We start from the raw sequence: 25253 nt of genomic DNA, 5'->3' as shown, positions 1-25253 counted from the left end.
AATGTCGGGTGTGGTGGCTCACACCTATAATCTCAACACTTTGGGAGGCTGAAGGTGGGCAGATTGCTTGAGTTCAGGTGTTCAAGACCAGCCTGGGCAACGTGGTGAAAACCCCATCTCTATAAAAAATACAAAAATGAGCCGGGCTGTTGGCAAGCCCCTGTAGCCCCAGCTACTTGTGGATGCTGAGGCAGGAGGCTTGAGCCTGGGAGGTCGAGACTGCAGTAAGCCAAGTATCTGTGCCGCTGCACTCCAGCCTGGGTGACACAGCAAGACCGTGTCTCAAAAAAACTGACAGAAGAGTTGACTGAGAGCACAGTGAATGAAAAGGAAGACTATAAGCCAGTGCCATATAAATGCTTACTGTTGGAGGTATGCTTCTATGGAACAGGGGTTTGCTCTCTTGCCATATGACATTCACGTATTCAGCCACCTGGAACACTTCCTGTCAGTATGTGTGAAGTATCATGTGTGGTCAAAATTGACTCAACAGTCATTTTCCACACCAACTGGCAAACTAACACTAAAAGAAATCAACAAGTATTGCTTTTTCAAAAGCCTAAATCGGCTGAGTGCGGTGACTTACACCTGTAATCCCAGCACTTTGGGAGGCCAAAGCAGGCGGATCACCTGAGTCAGGAGTCCAAGAACAGGCCGGCCAACATGGTGGAATCCCGTCTCTACTAAAAATACAAAAATTAGCTGGACGCCTGTAATCCCAGCTACTCAGGAGGCTGAGGCAGGAGAATTTTTCCCTGTAACCGGGAGGCAGAGGCTGCAGTGAGTCGAGATTACACCACTGCACTCCAGCCTGGGAGACAGAGCAAGACTCCTCTCAGGAAGACAAAAAAAAAAAAAAAAAAAAAATTCTACATCAAGGAAAACAGAACCAAAACACCAGGGACAAAATGGTACATAAGAGGCAAAAAAAATTTTCACCAAAATTATTCAGATGAACCATAATAAATGTGCCTGCATCTGAAGATGTTCTAAACCTTCATTTAAGCAAGAAGCAAGATCAAGATCCATTCCGTCAGTTACCTGGAGTCTGTCATCTTTCTGAATAGGGGACAGAATCACCTCAAATTTAACTAATAAAAATTTATGACTTGGCAAACACCCCAGGTATTTTTATTGACTAACAAATCAGCTATGACAATCTTAGCAACAAATCAAGTTATGCTATGGGGTATGTCCACACTTCCCTGTTCCCTCTACAACAGGAGAAAATCAAATCTTTCCAACATCCTAACAAACTGTTACTCCCTGTAACCAAATGTATCACCAAGGCATTACATCCTGAAACTTTCCTACAAAAAGCACAGCTTCAAAGAAACCTTGCAAGCTTTCTTGTAAGCTCCTCCCTTCCCCCATCGCCCCTCCCCAGAGCCAAGAAATAAAGCACTTGAAAGAAACAACATGGATAATATTTATTAATAGCTCATGTACATATTCCATAACTACATAAGCCATTTGGCTTCATACCTGTCAGCAATGAAGTCAGCTGGCCCTAGCACGTGGCTGCGACTCTTCTCTATGTATTTATAACTACAAACTACAATTTACACTTTACAAAAGCTGTAGGACTATTTGGGAAGGCACTTTATTCTTCTAAAAGGTTACTAAATTCTCTTAAATACTTATACTGATCACAATACTGAAAAATAATAGAAAATCCATTGTCATTCATTTACCACCTGATTTGTTAGATGCCAGATAATCAAATTTCACACATTTCAATAAAAAGGCAAAACTAAGCATGTCAATCATAGGAAGAAAAATACTTAACTAATTTTATTTAAAGCACTCACAAACTCCTAAGTGGTACAAGACAAGTCAACGCTGTTTATCGAACAATTTTTTTTTTACGACTAAACATCTCAATTCTAGACTCAGGCACTAATTATTAAAGTCATCTAGTTATATACACCAATTCTCAACAGACACAGTTTTTTTTGGAAAGGCATATTAAACAGACTAAGATGTGTACTACCCATTAGCCAAAGATGATTTTATTGATTTTTCTAATGAGTCTTGAAATGTTACATTCTAACATCTTAGCAAATTATTTCCAAATACTGCTGGAATTACATGTGACTATCAGGAAACAAAAGGGCTTCTCAACAACTTGTGCGTTCTACATTATCTGGCCAGTTTCCGGACAATTATAATACAATTGTGCTCCAAAGTAGCAGAGTTCCATGAATCAATTGCCCCTAAAATATATTTCTGTATATTTAAGGAGTTCTAAGGATTGGGTTAAATTCCAAACAGACTCTGAATACAAGCATTTATTTAGAAAGAGAGGTTAGAATAAATCAATCCTAAATTAGGCACAGCTGCCCTCCCCCCATTGCTCAAAAAGACAGGAAATTACATTTATTTAAAAAGTTAATGTTCCTAATATATTCAAATCTAACTAAGCCCCAAAACGGTCTGACATCAAATCCTCCATAAAAGAGGAAATTCTCTAGACTTCTAAGTGGGTGCCCAAAGAGTTCACTCAAGTGTCCAGGTATGAATTACGATTCACCAGAGTAACTGGCCTTGCACTTAGGGAAAACTTCCATCGCCCAAGACCAGAGTGGGTCGATCCCATCAACAGTCACACAATCTCATCTCATGCTCCACTAATGAATGTTCTGCCTAAAGTCAGAGCAATGCCTTAGCCGGAGTTTTGTTTTGGTTTTTTCAATATTAACACGTGGGGGTCACAGAAAGGAACAGAGGTTATAAGAGCTCTCACGTGGCGGCTGAAAGACTGGGGAACCGAGAAAGTGAATGAGTAACAGGGAGGGTCCTGGACTCTCAGGATCTCCCAACTCGGGGTCAGGGGGAGGCGGTAAGTGGAATGCCCCCCGCCCCCCCACCCCCGCCTCTTTCTCACCTCCTGGTCCGGACCCTAGGCCAGTGCCACCGCCAGGAGCCCCGGGTCTCGGCTTCAGCCCCGGGCTGAACAAGCAGGGAGGGGAGAGGCACTTAGGCCTCGCCTCCCCGCGGCCTTCCTCCCCCAGCCGGGGCGGAGGAGACCCAGGAAGCCGCGCCCGGCTCCGGTGGGTGGAGGGCCTAGGCCGCGCCTCCCAGCCCCGCGGCCCTAGGCCTCGGCCCGCCCGAGGCGGAGCCCGGGAGGTCGGGGCGGGGTCCCGGGCCGGTCACCCACCTGGGTTGCCAGTCATTCCAGCTCCGCGGATAGTTGGTGCCGCCGCCGCCGCCGCCGCCGCTGCTCAGCCGAGACCCCGGGGCTCTGCGGCTCATTACCTTCCCCGACACGACATGGCCAAGCGCCGCCGCCCAGAGAAGCGCGAGTCGCCGCCCGAACCGGCCGCCGCCGACACCCCGCTCCGGCCCGGGGCTGAGGAGGAAGCCGAGAAGGAGGAGGAGGCGGCGGCGGCGGCAGAAGGCGGGGTAAGAGGACGGCCGTTCCGGGTTCCGCCTGAGCCCGCAGCGCAGGATGAGGAGGCGAGAGCGGCGCGGTGAGAGAGAGGCGGATGAAGGGGCAGCGACGTCTCTTCCAGGGCCATTCGCGGCCCACGACGCCGGGGCCCCGGAGGACGAGGACGACGAGAAGCAGGCGGTGGCGGCAGCTCCTCATGCTCACAAGGCCACTGCTTCCCCGCCTCCCGGCTCCGCCCGCCGCGCCGCCACTGTCGCACGGCATGCTGGGAGCGAGAGGCGGGGTCGGCCCCGCCGGGCCTGGGGAGAGAGGCGGGGCCGATAGCAGGCCGCCCCGCCCCCCACGGCCCCAGGCTCTTGGACGGCGAAGAGGTCTGGGCGTAGCAGTGACGAATCCTAAGACAGGGGCTCTCCACTACTGCGGCCACACACTTTTCTCCCAAACGCTTCCCGGAAAGCACCGGAGGGCTGGGCAGTCAGGTGAAAACAGGCGTCCAATCAAGGACCTGCGGTGTGGGTGGTGGGGGCTGGTGCCCTGGGGTGCGAGCGCACACAGGCGTGTCCTTGGATTCACGTGCGCCAGTTTTCCCACTTTCTATGGGGCGGGGTGGAAAGTGAAAATAGTAAGATCGAGAGGTGGATATCCACCTTCCCAACCTCCACCTGAAATGTGCCCATCGAGTCCTAGCACCTTTTACCATTTCTTCCCAATGAAAAAAACTAAACGATGGAAGGGAAGGGAGTACCCACGACCACCAAACCCTGTCCTCTGCAATGTGAAATGTGCTTTGAAGTCCTCTCACCCTGAGGCTTGCCCGCCTTCTGCTGGTGAAAGAAGCTGGGGGCTAGGCGCGGTGGGTCACGCCTGTAATCCCAGCACTTTGGGAGGCCGAGGTGGGCAGATCATCTGAGGTGAGGAGTTCCAGACCAGCCTGGCCAACATGGAGAAACCCCGCCTCTACTAAAAATACAAAAATTAGCCGGGCATGGTGGAGGGCGCCTGTAATCCCAGCTACTTGGGAGGCTGAGGCAGGGGAATCGCTTGAACCCAGTAGGCCGGGGTTGCAGTGAGCCGAGATCAGACCATTGCAGTCCAGCCTGGACAACAAGAGTGAAACTCTGTCTCAAAAAAATAAAAGAGAGAGAGAGAAAGCAGGGAGGAAAGAAAAAGGAAGGAAGGAAGGAAGCAAGGAAGGAAGGAAGGAAGGAAAGGAGGGAGGGAGGGAAGGAGGGAGGAAGGAAGGAAAGGAGGGAGGAAGGAAGGAAGGAAAGGAGGGAGGAAAGGAAAGGAAAGGAGAAAAAAAGAGAGAAGGCCGGGCGCGGTAGATCACGCCTGTAATCCCAGCACTTTGGGAGGCCGAGGCGGGCAGATCTCGAGGTCAGGAGATCGAGACCATCCTGGCTAACACGGTGAAACCCCGTCTCTACTAAAAAATACAAAAAATTACCTGGGCGTGGTGGCGGGCGCCTGTAGTCCCAGCTACTCCGGAGGCTGAGGCAGGAGAATAGCGTGAACCCGGGAGGCGGAGCTCCCAGTGAGCAGAGATCGCTCCACTGCACTCCAGCCTGGGCGACAGAGCAAGACTCCGTCTCCAAAAAAAAAAAAAAAAAAAAGAGAATCAGCTGGGTAGAGGAGACGTACCTGACCATCTACCCCATGACATGCCCCATGCCCCAGGGAAAAAAATTCCCTAAACCATCTGATGCATAAAGTGAATGCATACACATTTTTTAAAAGGTGGGCCAGAATGCTCCTTAAACAAGTGTCTAAACCTTATCTGCATAAGGAGTCAACCTATCATTTTATGTTGCAAAGAAAACATCTTTATATATCGCTTGTGCAATTAAAAATTGTTACCAAAAGTACTTGAAGATTATGAGGAGTTGACACCTCCACACACATGCATATCCCCTCCACCTTGGGCTCCTTGCTTATGGCCACCAATCCCTCACTAAGGGAGGATCCTGCCAGTTCTAAATGATGGGGACTACAAAAATTACAAAAATTACCCGGCGTGGTAGCGCGTGCCTGTGGTCGCAGGAACTCAGGAGGGTGAGGCAGGAGGATGACTTGAGTCCAGCGGGTGGAGGCTGCAGTGACCTATGATCCCACCACTGCACTCCAGGCTGGGCTGCGGAGGGTAGGGAGGGAGGGAGGGAGGAGAAAGAGAAAAGGCGGGGCACCATGGATGGCTGACTCCTGTAATCCCAGCACTTTGGGAGGCCGAGGTGTGTGGATCACTTGAGGTCAAGAGACCAGCCTGACAAACATGGTGAAACCCCGTCTCTACAAAAAAATACAAAAATTAGCCAGGCATGGTGGCGCACACCTGTAATCCCAGCTATTTGGGGAAGCTGAGGCATGAGGATTGCTTGAACCCGGGAGCCAGAGGTTGCAGTGAGCCGAGATCGTGCCACTGAACTCCAGCCTGGGTGACAGAGCAAGACTGTCTCAAAAAAAAAAAAAAAAAATCATTTAGGTGAAGTGATTCATGCCTGTAATTCCAGTGATGGGAGGCTGAGACTGGAAGATCCTTGAGCCTGGGAGTTATAGGCCAGCCTGAGCAACATAGTGAGACCCCCATCTCTACAAAAAAAAATTAAAATTTTTTTTTTCAGACGGAGTTTCACTCTTGTGGCCCAGGCTGGAGTGCAATGGTGTGATCTCAGCTCCCTGCAACCTCTGCCTTCCAGGTTCAAGTGAGTCTCCTGCCTCAGCCTCCCAAGTAGCTGAGATTACAGGCACATGCCACCATGCCTGGCTAATTTTGTATAAAAATTTAAAATTTTTTAAAATTAGACAAGTTAGAAATTGCTTGAGCAACTGGACACAATCTCTGGTATTACCTTTCTTTTTCTTTTTTATTTTTTTATTTTATTATTATTTTTTGAGAAGGAGTCTCGCTCTGTCGCCCAGGCTAGAGTGCAGTGGCGCAATCTCGGCTCACTGCACGCTCTGCCTCCCGGGTTCAAGCCATTCTCCCGCCTCAGCCTCCCGAGTAGCTGGGATTACAGGCGCCCGCCACCAAGCCCGGCTAATTTTGTTTTTTGTATTTTTAGTGGAGACGGTGTTTCACCGTGTTAGCCAGGATGGTCTCAATCTCCTGACCTCGTGATCCGCCCGCCTCGGCCTCCCAAAGTGATGGGATTACAGGCGTGAGCCACCGCGCCTGGCCCTCTTTTCCTTTATTGGTCAAAATATTATCCAACTAGGCATATGGATGTGGAGGCATGCCTGTGATCCCAATTACTTGGGAGGCTGAGGTGGGAGAATCGCTTGAGCCCACGAGTTTCAGGCTGTGGTGAGCCATAATGGTGCCGCTGCACTCCAGCCTGGGCAACAGGATGAGACCATTTCTTAAGGGGGCGGAAAAAATCACTCTGGCTGTGGCAGATTTCCTTAGGATAGATTCCGAGAAGTGGAGTTATTGGGGAAAAGGCTGTTAATGATTTTAAGTCTTTGGACACAGACTGTTAAGTTGCTTTCCAGAAGTTTCTGCCAATGATAGTCTGATACTTTCTGTGTCCTCACACCACCCTTTGTCAACACTGAGTGTTTTTGAGGGTTAATTATTTCTATGGGAGAAGTTAAAAAAAAAAAAAGACAACAAAGAAATTGCTTCAGGTGGGGCATGCTGGCTCACGCCTGTAATCCCAGCACTTTAGGAGGCTGAGATGAGAGAATCACTTAAGCCTAGGAGGTGGAGGTTGCAGTGAGCCTAGATCGTGCCACTACACTCCAGCCTGGGCAACAGAGTGAGACTCCATTTCAATAAAATTAATCCAATGAATCAAACGTGAGCAACTCTCATAACTTCCAACATTTTTTTCTTCTTCCTTTTGGTGGTTCTGCCTCTCTGGCTCCATTAGGATTTCCCTACTCCATTTCAGTCATGGGAACCGAGTTTCTGTTCCTGAAACACACCAAGCCTTTCTGGCCTCTGGATTTTTGTACTTGCTGTTCCCGCCATCTGGAATGCCTTCCCTGCATTTGTTCCCATCAGGGTTGGGACTAGCAAAGTGACAGGGGATGGAGTTGCTGAGGGTGCAAAATTTAAGGAGGCACCTACTCCCAGGGTCATGCAAAAGCCAACTTTGCATTTGCACAATCCTGTGAGTGAGTCCCTCCTTAAATTTGAGGCTGTACTGTAATCCCAGCTACTCAGGAAGCTGGGGCAGGAGAATTGCTTGAACCTGGGAGGCAGAGGTTGCAGTGGGCCGAGATCCTGCCTTTGCACTCCAACCTGGGCAACAGGGCGAGAATCCGTCTAAAAAAAAAATGAGGCTCTAGACACCACATTTGCCCTACTCTGGCCCCTGCCCTGATTTTCCTGGCCTGTCTCATCTCCAGACAGGTTTGCTTTGACCTCCCTGCCCATAAAAGTTGGCCAGTGCTCTTTCCAGGTACTCTGTCATATACCCTATTTCTTTCCTTGGTAGTACCCAGCACCATCTGCAAGTATTGGGTTTCTTTGCACATTTAGCATCTGTCCAACCCTTAGGATATCAGCTTTGCAAGAGCAAAGGTCACGTCTATCTCAGCCTACCTCCTCCATACTCAGCACACAGCACAGCACCTGACCATAGGAAGCACTCAAGAAATGGGAGGAATGAAATGGAAATTATCTAAAATAAGGATCAAGATTGATACAGAAGTATTCATCTCAGTTTTACTTATTAATAGCAAAACAAAAACAAAACACCTGGAAATTATACTAATTCTCAACAATAGGAAACTGATTAGGACGCAGTACATTCAAAGCTGAAATTTTCTGCAGCCATTACAAATTACATTTGTGAAGATTTTTTTTTTGAGACGGAGTTTTGCTCTTGTTGCCTGGGCTGGAGGGCAATGTCTCGATCTCGGCTCACTGCACCCTCCGCCTCCCGGGTTCAAGCGATTGGTCTGTCATTTTCAGACCCAACAGAAACAGAGGTGCTCCTGCCAGGCCCCCGGGGACTGCCTCCAGGAGTCATTTGTAATGACAGGGTGCGTTCTGCGCACGGTTTCAGAGTCTGTCCAAAGGGCCAATGCTGGGGCTGGGCAGAAACGGTCCAAGGCCTGTGAGCTGTGCAGCTTTATAGGCAAATGAAGATCGTTTACCCAGAATTGCCTGCTGGAGACAGCATAGAGGAAGTGGCGGCAGCTTCACCAGTTCCAGAAAGCCCAGGCAGCCTGGTCCCCCAGGGTGCACCTGGCACAGCAGTTCGCATGGGGCCAGAGAGCGGCAGCTGACCGCTGCAACTACAGCTGGCCTGACACCGGGCACAGGTACCAGCCCAGCCCAGTCCCGCCCAGCGCAGCCTGCGGCCCCTAGCCGAGCCAGCACCTGGCAAACCTGACACCCAGCCTTGGAGCTTGGGCCCCCCTCTGCAGCTGGCTGGGGCTCCTGAGACTGCTTCTTTGTCGGAATCCACTCGGTACACACACAGTCCCAAACTTAGTGGCTGCCCAGTGAACATGGGGCTTAGTAGAACCAGTACCTTCCTCCCTGGCCCCTTCAAGTCTAAATATCCGCTGCTCTGAGTACAAGCCTCCACCTTCTCCACTGATAGACAGCCCCCACCATCTCCACCGACAGACAGCCCCCACCTTCTCCACCGACAGACAGCCCCCGCCATCTCCACCGACAGACAGCCCCCACCATCTCCACTGACAGACAGCCCCCACCATCTCCACCGACAGACAGCCCCCACCTTCTCCACTGACAGACAGCCCCCACCATCTTCACCGACAGACAGCCCCCACCATCTCCACCAATAGACAGCCTCCACCTTCTCCACTGATAGACAGCCCCCACCTTCTCCACTGATAGACAGCCCCCACCATCTCCCGTGTCATCCCCTGGGGGGACTTGTAAAAGCAGTGGTGGGGGAGTGGGATGGAAACCCAGAGCTTCTGATCAGGCAGGTCGGGGGAGAGGGAGACAACACATATGCACAGAACAAGGTCCCAGGGAGGCCGGCGCTGCTGGTCCAGGGAGCCCCCCCCCCCCCCCAGCATAGGCGCGTGCTTCCCTGATGGACACGTCACCGCCCCTGGGCTCCAGAAAATGAATGTCTGACCCAGTGACGCCTGTCCTCACCCAAGGCCAACCTCACCCCAGAATGGGCTGGAATGCTGAGCCTGCCCATGCCAGCTCCAGATCCACCCACCTCCCCACCATTGCTGGCCACAGAGAGAGGTCAAAGTGGTCCAGAAACCCCAAGAAAAATGAAGCAGTTCCGGGGCAGGGAAGCAAAGGCAGTGTTTCCATTTTTTTTTTTTTTGAGACAAAGTCTCGCTTTTGTCGCCCAGGCTGGAGTGCAATGGTGCGATCTTGGCTCACTGCAACCTCCACCTCCTGAGTTCAAGCCATTCTCTCACCTCTACGTCCCGAGTAGCTGCAGCCTCTGCCTCCGGGGATCAAGTGATTCTCCTGCTCCCTGCCTCAGCCTCCTGCCTCAGTAGCTGGGATTACCGACACCTGCCACCACGCCCACCTAATTTTTGTATTTTTAGTAGAGACAAGGGTTCACCATGTTGGCCGGGCTGGTCTCGAACTCCTGACCTCAGGCGATCCGCCAACCTTGGCCTCCCGAAGTGTTGGGATTACAGGCGTGAGCCACCGTGCCTGGCCAGGATGGTCTGCTTATAATGGCTCAATTTTGATGTCCAGTCTCTGCAGAGCACAAGGCCCCCGCTTTGGGCCAGACATACAGATGTCCCTGGGCAAGCACAGAGATGATCCCAAGGCCCTGGCCCCACCTGTCTGCTCAGTGTTGAATCAGGTTTCTGTGAAAACAAATTACTAACAGGCTGGTGTCACATTTTCAAATTCTGTCACCAGCCGTTGAACACATGTCTTTGTACTTTTTTCCATTTTTAACCGGGGCTGAGTTACACCCAACCACACTGTCCTGGCTGGCATGGGGGAGGAGGTGTCAGCTGCTGTCCAGAATGGGGCTGACACATTCATTTTAAACAGGCCAGGAAGATGCAGATTTGGCAAGCTCTGAAATTTGCCGACACCCCAAGTCAAGGGTAAGCAGGAGAACCGGAAAAGTGCAGCTTCTCATGTAGTCAGGTTCTCCTGATGCAAGCGTCCTGGTGGATTTGGGTTTCCCAAGGGTCCTGACTCCAGGAGACCCCCAGGACCGACAGGAAGGGCCACCCCTCCCTCTGAAACTCTGAAGCCAGGCCACCCGGTGCTGAAATGCTGTGTGAACTCGGGCAAGTTCCTTTGCAGGGACTGAGCCTCCCTTTCATGTCTCCAACAGACTGGAACACTGCCTCCCGTTGCATGGGCGAAATACCTCGCGGACATGTCTTACGGCGCCCCATGAAAGCATCACCATTAATCTGACCAGTCACCGCAGCATGAGTATCTTCAGGGCACAGATGAAGCCATGGGCACCAGTGATAAGGAGTTGCCACTGCTGGCTAAGTGCGGAGCCTCACACATCTGTGGCCCAGAAACCCATACCCCACTCCAAACCCTCTATAGCTCCAACAGTTATGCTAACAAGAAAAAGGAGTGAAAACCCGCTCCAGTCACGGTATTGTGGAGGTGGAAGGACACTTGTGGCAGCCAATCCAACACCTCCATTTTATAGCTGGAGTAAACGTAGTTCAGAGAGGTTGTCCCACTTGCTGAAAGTCACACAGCAGTTCCTGGGCAGCAAAGTGAGGACATCCAGGTCTCCTAAATCTCACCCTCGTGCTCTGCCCACTTAACTAGGCTTTTCAATCCTGGCTGTCAAAGAGAAGCACCAAGTCTACTTGGGCTCCTGGCCAGCGTCCAGGCCAGTCCAACTCAACAGCAAGCGGAAGCAAATACCACACAGTGAACTCATTGAACAGACTCTGCGCTCAGGCTTAACCAGTGCACAGCCTGTACACCCGACAGGCGGATGCAGCTGTTCCAAATTAAGGCCAGGGCCTCTCCCCAATCCCGATGGGCTCTGCAGGTGCAGTGATGGAAGAATCCCTGGTGACGGGGAGCCCTTAGCTCTGAGCAGGACCTGAAGCCATCTCAGGGCTTGCACTGGTCCAGATGCTGCTGCACAAGTGCTCTAGGGGCTCCTGCCCTGCCCTCCTCACCTGCCCCCTCACCTGTCAGGGATGTTTGATTCCTGGCTGGCCCCTCCCCTACCTGACCCCTGCCAAAGACCTACGCCACCCCAGGCTCCCAGCTCTGAAGCAAACGACCAGAGAAGTCAAGCGCCTGGCTCCAGGCCACACAGCTTGAGGGACTCAGAGCTCCAGGGACAGTGCCCGGGCCCTGCTCAGGCCTTCTGCAGAGGCTCTGGGCTCTTCCAGTTGACTCAGCTCACAGGGCCCCTACACGGTACCAGGTGAAGACACAGCCCCAAGAACCCTCAGGCTCTGAAGCCACACATGTGAGCCGTGGGCAGAATCCTGCATTGGCCTCCAGCAGCTCGAGAGCACAGGGACAAAGCTGGACTGGCCCCGGGGTCACCGTGGCCTTGGTTTTGTAGCAGCTGCAGTTTGAGCACGTACACCAAAAATAAAATTCTAAGCCCCGTAACTGACTGAAGGGACCCCTCCTATTGGCCAAAGGGATATTCCAAAGTTAACCTGAAAAACGAGCTCAGGTCATGATGGGAAGAAGGTCACACAGGCCTTGTTATACCCCCTCCCTCTGGAATTCAGGTACAGCTGACCAGCACTAACATTCAAACACAGATCTTGGCCTGGCTCAGTGGCTCATGCCTGTAATCCCAGCACTTTGGGAGGCTGAGGTGGGCAGATCACGAGGTCAGGAGTTCGAGACCAGCCCGACCAACATGGAGAAACCCCATCTCTACTAAAAATGCAAAATTAGCCAGGCATGGTGGCGGCAGGCACCTGCAATCCCAGCTACTTGGGAGGCTGAGGCAGGAGAATCACTTGAACCCGGTTGCAGTGAGCCGAGATCATGCCACTGCACTCCAGCCTGGGTGACAAAAACAAAACAAAACAAAACAAAACACAATATTGGTCTCCACAACCTCCTGTCTTACCCACATACTCCTTTCTATTGATTCCAGGTCTTTAGCTAATAACTCTTTCAACCAATTGTGAATCAGAAAATCTTTTGCCAGGCACGGTGGCTCATGCCTGTAATCTCAGCACTTTGGGAAGCCAAGGTGGGTGGATCACCTGAGATCAGGAGTTCAAAACCAGCCTGACCAACATGGTGAAACCCCCGTCTCTACTAAAAACACAAAATTAGCTGGGCATGGTGGTGCATGCCTGTAGTCCCAGCTACTCAGGAAGCTAAGGCAGGAGAATCACTTGAACCCAGGAGGCGGAGGTTGCAGTGAACTGAGATCATGCCACTGCACTCCAGCCTGAGTAACAAAAGCATCTCAAAAAATATATATATATGTATATATGTGTGTATATATGTGTGTATATATATGTGTGTATATATATGTGTATATATATGTGTGTATATATATGTGTATATATATGTGTGTGTATATATGTGTATATATGTGTGTGTGTGTGTATATATATATATATATATATAAAAAAGAAATCTTTGAACCCACTTGTGACCAGGAAGCCCATCCCGCCTTGGAGTTGTCCCGCCTTTCTTGGCAGAACCAACAAATACCTTTCATACTGACTGATATCTGCCTGTAACTTCTGTCCTTGTACAAGGTATGAACTCCAGCTGTGGCCCACCCCCTGGGGCACATGTCCTCAGGGCCTCCAGGCCTTGGTCCTCACATTTAACTCCGGATAAATCTCCTCAAATATTTTACAGACTCTGGCTTTCTCGTTAACAAGCAGCTCACACATATAGTGTCTCAGCAGTGACAGATGCTGGCCCACCCCGAGGTCAGGATGACTCAGCAGGGATCGAGTTTGCGGGCGTCACGCTCCAAGGCCCGGAATAGGAGGTTGGTGCTCATTCCTCACATAGTGGGCAAATCCTAGGGCAGGGGAGGGGCGGGCAATGCCAGAGAATGGTCCCCACCTGGGGCGGTCTGACGGCCAGGGATGCAGAGAAAGAGACGCCTCCCACGCTCCCGGAGGGCACGAGCTGTGGCCACCCCGGAGGGTCCGCCTTCCAGAGGGAGAGTTCAGGATTTGGCCACAATCAGGGAAGGAGACGCTGCGGGGGGGGCCTCCTGTTGGAAAAGCGCAGCGGCGGGAAGGGGGTGCTGCCACAGGGCCTCTGGGGAGCACGCGGGCACACAGTACCAATCTGCGTGCATACACATGCCCTGTCCCTGCAGACGGGCCAGGCAAGGCCTGCCCATGGCCAGCCATCCAGGTGATGCTCCAGGGAGGGCCAGGCCTACTGGGGGGCAGAACCCTGTGGCTGTCCAGGATACCTGGATGTGAGTCTGGGAAGGATGGAGAAGGGTGGAGGAGTGCGAAGGGCCCCTAGGGGTTGCTGGGGAACACAGATGAGCCTCTGACCCACCTGTGTCCTTACCTGGGCCGACTGGGCCACCCAGTCTTGCTGACACCTCCCCAGACCCCTGGCACCCACCAGACTCCCCAGGCGTGGCTGTGTGCTCCCCTATGCCTGATGACAAACGGCCTCAGTGTAGAGGTGGGCACTGTGGCCCCTGGCTCCTGGCTCACTCCTGCCTCAGTTTCCCCAGCTGTAAATTGGGGATTATCACTGGCTTCAAAGGCTGGAGTGGAAAGTGGTGGCCAAGAGGTGCCAAGAGGTGGTGCAAGCATGTGCCCTACCTTGGACACCCCTCTCCAGGGGGTGGCTCTCACCCTGGCCTGGGCCCTCGGGGGTCTGCGCAGCCCACCCTTCTGTGTGAAGGTGGCTGGTACACATTCCTGGACAAGATTCTGCACATTCTGCTGGATTATGAAAGAGGTCTGTGACCCAAGAAAAAAGGGTCAGAAGTGCCCGTTAGGCTCTCCTGTGTGGCTCAGGTCATGTGCTTCTGTGAACTCCCCCTACGGCCTTGCCCCGAATCCCGTGATGCAGCGTGACCTGCCCAGGCGCCGGCAGCACTTTCATGTCTGGCTGGGAAAGTCGGATTTCAGCACTAATCACTGGCTGCCGCCTGCAATGAGCCCACGGCTTGAGCTCTGGGGCCCACCCAGCTCCTTAAACACGCAGAACCTTTGCTAGCTGAGCCAGGGTCCCAGCTGTGCGGGGTTGGGGATGGAGGGGTGCAGGGATCCCAAAACCCAACCCGGGGCCAGGTTTTACACAGGCCTGGACTGAGAAGTGGGGCTACAGGCTACAGGTGCTTGATACCCCGGGGGGGCCCTGGAACAGGCCTGGACTGAGAAGCGGGGCTACAGGTTACAGGTGCTGGATACCCCAGGGGGGTGCTGGACACCCCAGGGGGGCGGATAGAGGCAGCCAGGCAGCCTGAAGACCCTGGGGCAAAACACACACAGGCCCCCTCTGCTCTCTGGTCACTGCTAACTGGCCAACTGGCCTTTGAGTCCACTGACCACAGCTAAGCCCACAGCCATCAAAACCCACCCCTTACACCCTTCACCCTTTAGGGAGGGGCTCAGAGACAGTTGTGGCGATTCCTACTTCCACCCACAGCCCCCCGACCCTGGGCCTGTGCCGAGTGTGGGTGGGTGACATCATCTCACACCCAGAGCTCCAGACTAAAGGAAACCCTGGCTCCTGTCTCTGGCTCTTCCCTCCCTCTCTTTGTTCCCATGCTCCTTCCCTCTTTTTGCCAAAGGAGAAGACAGTGAGGCTGAGGGCTGCTCAACGTGCACAGCGAGCAGGAGATACAAGCATGTGGAGGGACGGTCACAGCCTGTGCAACTGGCACCTTCACACACGGAGGCCTGCGATTCCCAGACACCTGGCGCTGGGGCAAATCCCATTCCACAGCCAGAAACAGGCTCGGCGGGGCCAGGTGGATTTCTCAAAGCCTTGGTTGCTTTTGGCCTGATGCTAGCTGGACAATGTCTCAGCTCACAGGTTCCTAAACGCACACCCGCCCACACCAATCTGCCGAGGAGTGACAGCCATGGGGAGGAGACCCACCTCACTCCAGGGACCCTGGCACCATCTCCCATGAGGCCAGGTGTCCTCAGCCACCCGCAGCCAGAGTCCCGCGAGACCGATGGACGGCCTGCCCCTGCGTGATGGCACGCCTGGGACTGTCCCAGCAGGCTCCCATGCTTCACCCAACTGGGACAGGGAAACAGGAGGGGGCTACTTCTGCTTTCAAGGCATGGAGGAGCTGTCTGCAGGCCACTTCCCGAACACCTGTGCGCTTGGGGAACTGACTGAGACTGAGCCGGGGTATCTTCTCCACGATGCGGTGAGCCCATCAGGCCCTTCTTCTGAGAGCACCTCCCTGGAGGTGGAAGCCCCTGAGGCCCACAGCATCTTCTGAACCTGTGAGTTCCCACTTACTGAGAGCTCGCCTTGGCCAGTGCCGGTCCACGGCTGTGGCCGGGACTTTGAGTAGAGGCTACCCTACTCACTATGCAGAGCCAGCTGGGGCCCAGGGAGGTCAGATAAACTGCCCAAACCAAATCCAGGCCCAGCCAGAATCTCAACTCCAGCCTTTGCGCCTTCTGATAAAACCCAGCATCGCTTGAATTTCCAGTACACGCTGCCAAGTCTTCATCAAGCAATAAATAACCCACACAACCCTACTGTCATGCCAAGTTCCATATGGCCATCCAGAAAGAGACACATGGAGCTGGTTCCTCTCATCTTTATGACCAGTGAAAAGCGCACCAACATGAAGACACGCGTGAAAGGACCTCATCTCCTAACCAGACTGACAAGCAAGGGATTTTTTCCACTCACCGTCAGTGGGATGGTTCTAAGCACCGAGGCCAACCCATTTCACACGATTATTTCACAAAAAGAAACTTTCTGTGGGACGTGCCTGGGCGACTGAAAAGACAGCCAGCAAAACTGAGAACCTTGTTCTCAAATCCGTACCCTCTCCCAAGGCAGCCTCAGAGGCCCGAGGGCTGAGGATCCAGACCCGAAAGGCACTGTACCTTCTGTAGGATCAGGCTCAAGGACTAAGGGGGTAAAAGGTGCCCTTTCCCTTCCTAAGCAGAAAATTCTGGAACCCAACCTTATGTGTGATCATTTAAAAAAAAAAAAAAAAATCAGCTGGGTACACTGGCTCACGCCTGTAATCCCAGCACTTTGGGAGGCCGAGGTGGGCGGATCACCTGAGGTCAGGAGTTCGAGACCAGTCTGGCCAACATGGAGAAACCCTGTCTCTACTAAAAAATGCAAAATTAACCAGGCATGGTGGTGCATGCCTGTAATCCCAGCTACTCGGGAGGCTGAGGCAGGAGAGTCGCTTGAACCCGGGAGGCAGAGGTTGCAGTGAGCCGAGATCGTGCCATTGCATTCCAGCCTGGGCAAAAAGAGCGAAATTCCGTCTCAAAATAAATAAATAAATAAATAAAATCACTTTCTATGGCTTTTCACTGCTCCAGGAACAATGTCCACAGATCAAACGCCCAGCCTCTCCTTCACACCCTGGAGCGCCCATCCTGCCCACTGGTCCGGGCTCCAGGCTGCCCCCTGCACCTGTCAGAAGTCCCCCTACAAGGGCAGGGTCTCCCTTCCTGGGACATCCACTGCCCTTTCCGAACTGAAGTCAGAATGACCTGAGAATCAGCTTGGAGTTCTACCAGCCTCAGCCAAGCCCACCTCTGCGACAGCACTCCTTTCGAGGGGGCACCAGCTGCAGGGAGTCTGTCCGTTACAGACCCGTGACCCCATGACAGATGAATAAAGTACAGACACACAGATATTCTGCTCTGCCAGTGCAGCTGAGGGTCCCAGCCGTTTATAGGCTCCCGGCTGAGTCCTGTAAACAGTTGCTACTTGGCCCTGATCAGCTAGTCAGACGCGCATTTATTCAGTATGATTAATTAACAAAAGCTTGAGTCAACACCATTAGAGTGTAACAGACATTGTGGACTTCCCGAGTAAAAAGCATTTAAGCACCCAGGGTCTTAAGATTATATGGGTAAACAAGCTAGCTAGGTAAACTACTCTGCCTTTCTTTTATTTCTATGTTTATTTGTTTAACTAAAGGTAAAGGGATCAGGCCGCCTTCAGCCAGAGCTAATTACCAAAGTTATGCCAACTTCTCGGCCTTCCAAGATTTGTGTCTATTTCTATAACTATCTCTAATATCTTTCCCACCAGAATGATTGAACCCCAACACACCTCCCTCTCTCAGCAGGGTCTGCCTGTTCAGAGAACACAACTTCTCCTTCTTGCCTTACACACAGGGGCAAGAATAGACTCACTCTTGCAGAGAGCACATCCCTTTCTGTTACTGAAAATCACTTTCCAAAAAAAAAAAAAAAGCAACACATACACACATACTCACCACATACACAGGTGGGTCAGAGAAAAAAAACAAGTACAAATGGCTTAGGGACATGAGAAGTGTGGCCCTAACTTTCGCTGAAAGGGATCCTATTAACATTAACCCTCACCTCTGGGTCAGAGAGGGCTGGCACTCTAGAGCCTGCCTTGAGGCTTTACCTACTGGGACCAAAAGGACTGCTGGAAAGCTATTTTAGGCCGGGTGCGGTGGCTCAAGCCTGTAATCCCAGCACTTTGGGAGGCAGAGGCGGGTGGATCACCTGAGGTCAGGAGTTCAAGACAAGCCTGGCCAACATGGTGAAGCCCTGTCTCTGCTAAAAATACAAAAAATTAGCTGGGCATGGTGGGCACCTGTAGTCCCAGCTACTCGGGAGGCTGAGGCAGGAGAGTCGCTTGAACCCGGGAGGTGGAGGTTGTAGTGAGCCGAGATCGCGCCATTGTACTCCAGCCTGGGTAAGAGCAAAACTCCATCTCAAACATAAAATAAAATAAAAATAAATAAATAAAAATACTTTTTAAAGCCCTATTACCACAAAATAAATCCAGGAACGTGTGACTTGGTACAGCCTCTTTGGAAGGCACATTAGCTATTACATTAGAATCCACACCCCGCCGGGTGCGATGGCTCATGCCTGTAATCCTAGCAAATTGGGAGGCTGAGGCACATGCCTGTAATCTAAGCTCCGGAGGTTGAGGCAGGAGAATTGCTTAAAACCAGGAAGCAGAGGTTGCAGTGAGCAACGAGCCTGGGCGACAGAGACAGACTCTGTCTCAAAACAAAAACAAAAACAAAACACAAAAAACCACATAACCTTTTCCCATTTGCACAAAGCTGGGAAACCCCAAATGCCCTCCACAGGGGTCTACGGGGGGTTGGGGGGTGGGGGCGGTGAGCACACTTGTTCCTGCCGACACAGGGAAGTCTTCCTAGCAGCTAAAGAGGGTAGCCTCTGCGTACTGCCTGGGAACATGGCAAAACCATTTTAGGCTTAAAAAAAAGGTGGAGAACAAGTTGTACATTATGATCTTTTAAATAAATAGGCCAGCGATATATTTGTAACAGAAGCAGCTCTGGAAGCGTACACTGTCAGCCACAGAAACTCTGGGGCTGGGGGGTGGTAAAGGAGGAGAAATGTGTCACCCAGGCAGGAGCTTAGTGGCACCATCTTGGCTCCCGAGTTCAAGCAGTTCTCCTGCCTCAGCTTCCCAGTAGCTGGGACTACAGGTGTGCGCCGTCAAGCCCAGCTGATTTTTGCTTTTTTTTTTGAGACAGAGTTTCGCCTTGTTGCCCAAGCTGGAGTGCAGTGGTGCGATCTCAGCTCACTGCAACCTCCACCTCCTGGGTTCTAGTGATTCTCCTGCCTCAGCTTCCCGAGTAGCTGGGATTACAGGCATCTGCCACCACGCCTGGCTAATTTTTTGTATTTTTAGTAGAGATGGGGTTTCCCCATGTTGGCCAGGCTGGTCTCGAACTCCTGACTTCAGGTGATCCGCCTGCCTCGGCCTCCCAAAGTGCTGGGATTACAGGAATGAGCCACAGTGCCTGGCTGGTTTGAATTTTTAAATGATGATGAATTCATGTATGACTGATGTGATTTTTATTAGAAAGAGAAAACTAGGCAGCGCCCCCATCCTATGTCTCCTTCCTGGTGGCCAATGAAGCATTTCCCACAACTCACTCCTGGCACCAACAGGAAGTCAGACACTCAGCACCCAGGGGCTGCTTTTTTTTTTTTTTTTTTTTTTTTTTTTTTTTTTCTTGAGACAGGCTTGCTCTGTCACCCAGGCTGGAGTGCAGTGGCAGGATCTCAACTCACTGCAACCTCCACGTCCCGGAGCATGCCTCAGACTCATAAGTAGCTGGGATTACAGGCGTGAGCCACTATGCTCAGCTAATTTTTGTATTTTTAGTAGAGATGGGGTTTCACCATGTTGGTCAGGCTGGTCTCGGACTCCTGACCTTGGTAGATCTGCCCGTCTTGGCCTCCCATAGTGCTGGGATTATAGGCGTGGGCCATCACACCCAGCCAACAGGGATTCATTTTTTAAAGGTAAGAGTGCAGGCTGCATAAGCTATTATCCATGTTGTTACATACCAGGCGGACATGTACCTAGGCGGGAGGGAGACTGAACCAGTGAAATTCTAATGACAAAAAAAAGAAATCAGAGTCATCCCCTACATTCACATGTCCAACGCCCAGCTGGAAGCCACAGGCTCTCCCTACTCCTGTCCTACTACGAATTTTCCCGGCTTTGACCTGCATGGTGGTGCGGCTGCTCTGCTCAGAGCCTCAGAGAAACCACACAGAGCCCTGCTGAGTCTTGCCCTCGGGGCATTCTCACATTTATGAAGAAATGCCTCCCCCTCCCCCTTCTCCCCAAAGTACGGTGTGGCAGAAAACAGCGCCAACAGGTCCTGCCAGTCAGAAGCCACTCCCCTGATTTCATGGCTCAAGACCCCAACTATAAATTAACCCTTCCCACCTTGAATGTGTACACACACTACTGAGATCCAGGCCGATCCTTGCCATGGGATGAACCTGAGAATTGCCAAGACCCGCCTTCCCACGCCACCCAACCAAATCATGTGGTATCTGGTACAAGTGATTTTCCCCCTGAAATCCCACAAGAAAACTATTTTGAGGCCGGGCACGGCGGCTCACGCCTGTAATCCCAGCACTTTGGGAGGCCGAGGCGGGCGGATCACAAGGTCAGCAGATCGAGACCATCCTGGCTAACACGGTGAAACCCCGTCTCTACTAAAAATACAAAAAAAATTAGCCGGGCGTAGTGGCGGGCGCCTGTAGTCCCAGCTACTCGGAAGGCTGAGGCAGGAGAATGGCGTGAACCCGGGAGGCGGGGCTTGCAGTGAGCCGAGATCGCGCCACTGCACTCCAGCCAGGGCGACAGAGCAAGACTCCATCTCAAAAAAAAAAAGAAAAGAAAAGAAAACTATTTTGAAAAGCAGTTCTCTCTGGCCTGGTGAAGAACACACCAGCACCATGCCCACCAAAACAGGAGCCCCATGGCTGTTTCCCAGAGTAACCTGGGACCCGCACGTCCATTCACTGCAACACAGACTGAATCTGCAGCCAAGCTCCGCTCTCTCACTACTGGGCAATCCTCAGGGGGGATCCCTTAGCCTGAACCAGCACCAGTCACTACCCGCACACGATTTTATTACTACTGTTTTCTTATGAGTCAGCCCGTGTCACTGATTCCTGACGAGCTGGTGTGGAGAGCAGAAATGAATAATTTTCTTTTTAACTGCAATTTCCTTTTCACCAACCAGTCAGCAATCGGAGCTTTAACAATAAACCGGTTGCTCAGTTACTCCACGTGGGTGCCACGCAAGAGGCTGGGAGTATTGCTCAGCGGGGCCAACGGGAGGCTGGCACTTGCCTGAACCGCTTAAGTGGGGGAATGAAATGCCCACCGAAGGGCAGGGCAGGGACCCTACTGTCCCGTCACTGAAGATATTCCCAGCCCGTGGGGAGAAGTGTAAAAGAATGAATGAAAGAAACGCACGTGGTTTCTGGGACCAATGACCTTAGCCTAGAACTGCCGGGACGGTCCAGGAACGCAAAAATGTAGAGATGTGGGAGCCAGGGGCGTAGTGACACACGGATGCAGGGACCCAGGGACTACGACCTCCCAACCCCCGGCCCGCGCCCCGTACTCACGCACGCAGTGGCAGGCCACGAGCTTGGCTGCCTCCTCGGGCACCGGGCAGGTGGGGAAGAGCGGCTTGAGCAGGTAGGTGGCGAAGACCAGGGCCACGATGTACTGCGACGAAGGCCGGATGATGAGCAGCTCGATCCAGAGCTTGAGGAAGGCGGGCAGCGAGCCGCAGACGTCCAGCATGTAGGCGTAGTCGCCGCCCGATTTGGAGATGGTGGTGCCCAGCTCCGCGTAGCAGAGCGCGCCCACGATGGAAAAGACGCCGCACGCGGCCCACACCACCAGCGCCAGCCCCGGCGAGCCTGCCTCCTTGAGCACGCCCGTGGGCGTCACGAAGATGCCCGAGCCCATGATGGCGCCCACAATGATGGCCACGCCCTTGAGTAGCGTGATGTTCCGGTGCAGCGTCACGCCCTCGCCCTCGCCTGCCGGCGCCGCGCCGTCCGCGCGCTTGGCGGCCATTATCTTCTCCCGCGCCTCTTCCTTCTCCTCGGCCACCGGGGCCGCTAGCGCGCGCCGCTTCGGGCCCGCACCCGCCATGCTCTGCTTACCGGCCGGGCCTGGGACACCCGAGAGCCGCAGCCAAGCGAGGATTGTGCCCGCCGCCCGCCGCCCGCTGCCCGCTGCCCGCGCCGCCTTTTAGGCCCCGGCCCACTGGCCCCGCCCACCGCCCGCGGCTCCTCCCCGCCCTGTGGCCCGTCGGCGGCCCTCAGCCCCGCCCCCTCGACCCCGCTCGGAGCATGTGCGTCGTCCGGCCTAGCCTGGCAGGCGATTCCCAGGCCCGCGTGGTCCTCGAAGGCCCCCGTACTCCTGCGCCATGGAGACCCCGGCCTCGCGACCTACCCCCCCCCGGCGCCCGCGTCATCCCAGCCCGTCCTCCCGGGTGCGCTTGGGCGGGGCCTGGCAGTCAGGGCGAGCCCCTTCACCCACTGGCCCGCAGCCTCTCGTCAAGCCTGGGAGCGGGCAGTGCACCAGGGCTGGCCTGAGGCCAAGGATGGGGTTTGGGGTACCCCCCGAAGGGAACCTAGGCTCCTGTCCCGGATGGGCCGAGGGGATGGAACCGCCCCCACAACCAGCTCCTGGGGCACGGGGGAGGGATGAGAGGATGACCTGAGGGGAAGCTCCTGCAGCCTCCTTCCAGCCTGGGGGCTGCATCAATGTGGCTGGTGAGCCGCGAACTGAGACGAGGGAAGAACCGAACCGAGGCCACCCAGTAATTCCCATTGTATCCCAAAAGAATCTTGCCAAAGATGGCGATCCGGTGCCCGTAGCTTTGAGAAGCAGTAATAACACAGGCTTTGGGAAGCCAGCAATCTGCCTGAGCTCAATTTAATCAACAGAACCGGGGGTTCACCGGGAGCCATAAGACCCCCACCCCCAAATCTAGCTGGGGAATTCAAAGGCAGGCTTCAGTGTGAAGGGGCTTTAAAGCTTGTTATTCCTGGGGAATGCGAGAGGCATCTTAGCTAAAAAGGGTTGAGAGGTAATTTCAGTTAGAGGCGAGAGCAGGATGCCAAGGCTCCTAGGCCTGGAAACGGGAAGGAATATAAATACTGCCCTGAGATTGACCAGACTGGTGAGCAGCCAAAGACCTGTTCAAAGGGTGTGTGTGGGTCAGGGAGGAAGCTCCTCGGTATCACCCCCACCCGGGGTTCCTTGGCGTGTGTCCTAACGAGTCCTTGGAAGCTCACAGCAGGCATGTGGGGAGGCCTTTGTTCTGGGTGAGCGTTCAGCCTCCCAGGGCAAACACGCAAACACCGGTTGCAGAGCTGGGTGTTCACAGCAAGACAGTCTGCTGGGCAGATGCCTCTGGAATCCACAGAATTCTGAACAATAGCTGTGGTGGAGGGGGGGTCAGAATCCCTGTCGTGCTGGGACCTCTAGCTGCAGCCAGGAATGTCCAGGCCCCACCCCGGGGAGGGGGCGGCTGAGGAATGCCACGGCTTGTCATTCTGGACCTTGCTCGCCCCCCCGGTATGGCGGGCATTCCTCTGCAGTGATAAAACCAAGCGAAATCTCAGCAGCCCAGGCAGCCACCGGCAGGGGAGTGCGGAGGTCACACAGATACTAACTTGTAATCTGCCGTCCACGCTGCTGGCTGTGGAAGGTGCAGAGAGCCCTCCATCCGCCCTATTCTTCCCGCTGTGCCTGCAGAGGGAAGGAGACAGTACCACCACGGCTGGACAAACTCACCGAGTGCTCACTGAGTCCTCCCCTAGATAGCTTCTTGTGCAATAGGGTAGGTGCCAGTTAGGAGCAAGGTTAGAGATTGTAGGGCCAGATTTTTTGCTCAGGTTCAACTACGCAAAATAAAAATAGACTTTGCATGCATTTCAGGCACTGGGCTGACGACTGGCCACCAGGGAGGCTCCGCCCCACTTCTTAGCTTTGGCCCCAACATTAGTCTTGTTGCTGCTCTCAGGCGTGCTCTGCGTGTCAAAGATGACTTGGAGGCTGGGCGCGGTGGCTCACGCCTGTAATGCCAGCCCTTTGGGAGACCAAGGTGGGAAAATCTCTTGAGCCCAGGAGTTCAAGACCAGCCTGGGCAACATAGGGAGACCCCGTCTCTACAAAAAATACAAAAACTAGCCCAGCGTGGTGGTGGTGCACCTGTAGTCCCAGCTGCTGGGGAGGCTGAGGTAGAAGGATCACCTGAGCTGGGGAAGGTTGAGGCTGCAGTGAGCTGAGATCACGCCACTGCACTCCAGCCTAGGCGACAGAATGAGACCGGTCTTTTTTTTTTTTTTTTTTTTTTTTTTTTTTTTTTTTTTTTGAGACGGAGTCTCGCTCTGTTACCCAGGCTGGAGTGCAGTGGCGCGATCTCGGCTTACTGCAAGCTCCGCCTCCTGGGTTCACACCATTCTCCTGCCTCAGCCTCCCAAGTAGCTGGGACTACAGGCGCTCACCACCATGCCCGGCTAATTTTTTGTATTTTTAGCAGAGACGGGGTTTCACGGTGTTAGCCAGGATGGTCTTGATCTCCTGACCTCGTGATCCCCCCGCCTCGGCCTCCCAAAGTGCTGGGATTACAGGCGTGAGCCACTGCGCCCGGCGAGACTGGTCTTGAAAAAAAAAAAAAAAGATGACATGGAAGCAACAGTAGGAGCCAGGGTCAGAGTTCAGGCCCGTCCATCCGTGGATGATGGATAAACCCAGCGTAGTCCGCCATCCCTTGGAGCGTCATTCAGCTGCACACAGGAAGACGCGCTGCAATGTGCAGGACCCCTGAAAACACTGGGCTGTGTGAAAGGGTCAGTGACCACGGGTTGTATGATTCCGAGTGCACGAATGTTCAGGACAGGAGGATCCAGAGAGACGGACGAGATTCGTGGCTGCTTAGGGCGGGGGGAAGGGGCGATGGAGAGTGAGGGCTGAGTGGATGGGGTCTCTCTTTGGGGTGATAAAATGTCTTGGAACTAGATGATGGGGATGGTTGCCCAACACTGGGAGTGACTTAAACACCACGGATTTGTACGTGTTTAAATGACTAACGGTTAATGTTATGTTCTGTGTGAACTATACAGCCAAAAGATAAAAGCAGTTCAGGCCTAGAATCGAATGGTCCTGGGTTCAGATCTCACCTCTACCACTTGCTGGTTAATGTGGCACCAGGCGAGTGACTCGGCTCAGCTTTCAAAGTCTCAGTTTCCTCTTCTGTGAAGCAGGGAGACACCTGCGCCCGCCTCCTGGGGACCAGCAGGTAGAAGACCCTGAGCCGCTGGCATTGCCATCACTGCAGAACTGTGCTCCCAGGGCTGGCAGGTGGAGGACCCTGAGCCTCTGGTGTCATCCTCACTGCAGAACTGTGCTCCCGGGGCTGGCGGGTGGAGGACCCTGAGCTGCTGGTGTTGCCGT

The 25253-nt window shown here is 53.3% G+C and overlaps 1 protein-coding gene across 8 annotated transcripts in view; it reads right to left on the bottom strand.

Moving 5' to 3' along the window:
* The window catches only part of LOC134728369 (putative L-type amino acid transporter 1-like protein MLAS), a 55305-nt gene extending 30372 nt beyond the window's left edge, over positions 1 to 24933 (bottom strand). Inside the window, exons 1-5 of one of the 8 annotated variants that reach the window (XM_063597549.1) lie at positions 21401 to 24933; positions 5404 to 5525; positions 4842 to 4983; positions 4197 to 4351; positions 3852 to 3988 (exon numbers count right to left, since the gene is read on the bottom strand). In XM_063597549.1, the coding sequence (XP_063453619.1) occupies positions 4239 to 4351; positions 4842 to 4983; positions 5404 to 5525; positions 21401 to 21938 (915 nt within the window). In that variant the 5' untranslated portion in view covers positions 21939 to 24933 and the 3' untranslated portion in view covers positions 3852 to 3988; positions 4197 to 4238. The other 7 variants (XM_063597548.1, XM_063597547.1, XM_063597551.1 and 4 more) reach the window with 7 other exon arrangements.
* Between the last annotated feature and the right edge of the window lie 320 nt (positions 24934 to 25253).

This window comes from Pan paniscus, chromosome 18 (assembly GCF_029289425.2).
Source record: "Pan paniscus chromosome 18, NHGRI_mPanPan1-v2.0_pri, whole genome shotgun sequence".
Lineage (NCBI taxonomy): Eukaryota > Metazoa > Chordata > Mammalia > Primates > Hominidae > Pan > Pan paniscus.
This window is presented reverse-complemented; position numbering and strand designations above follow the sequence as displayed.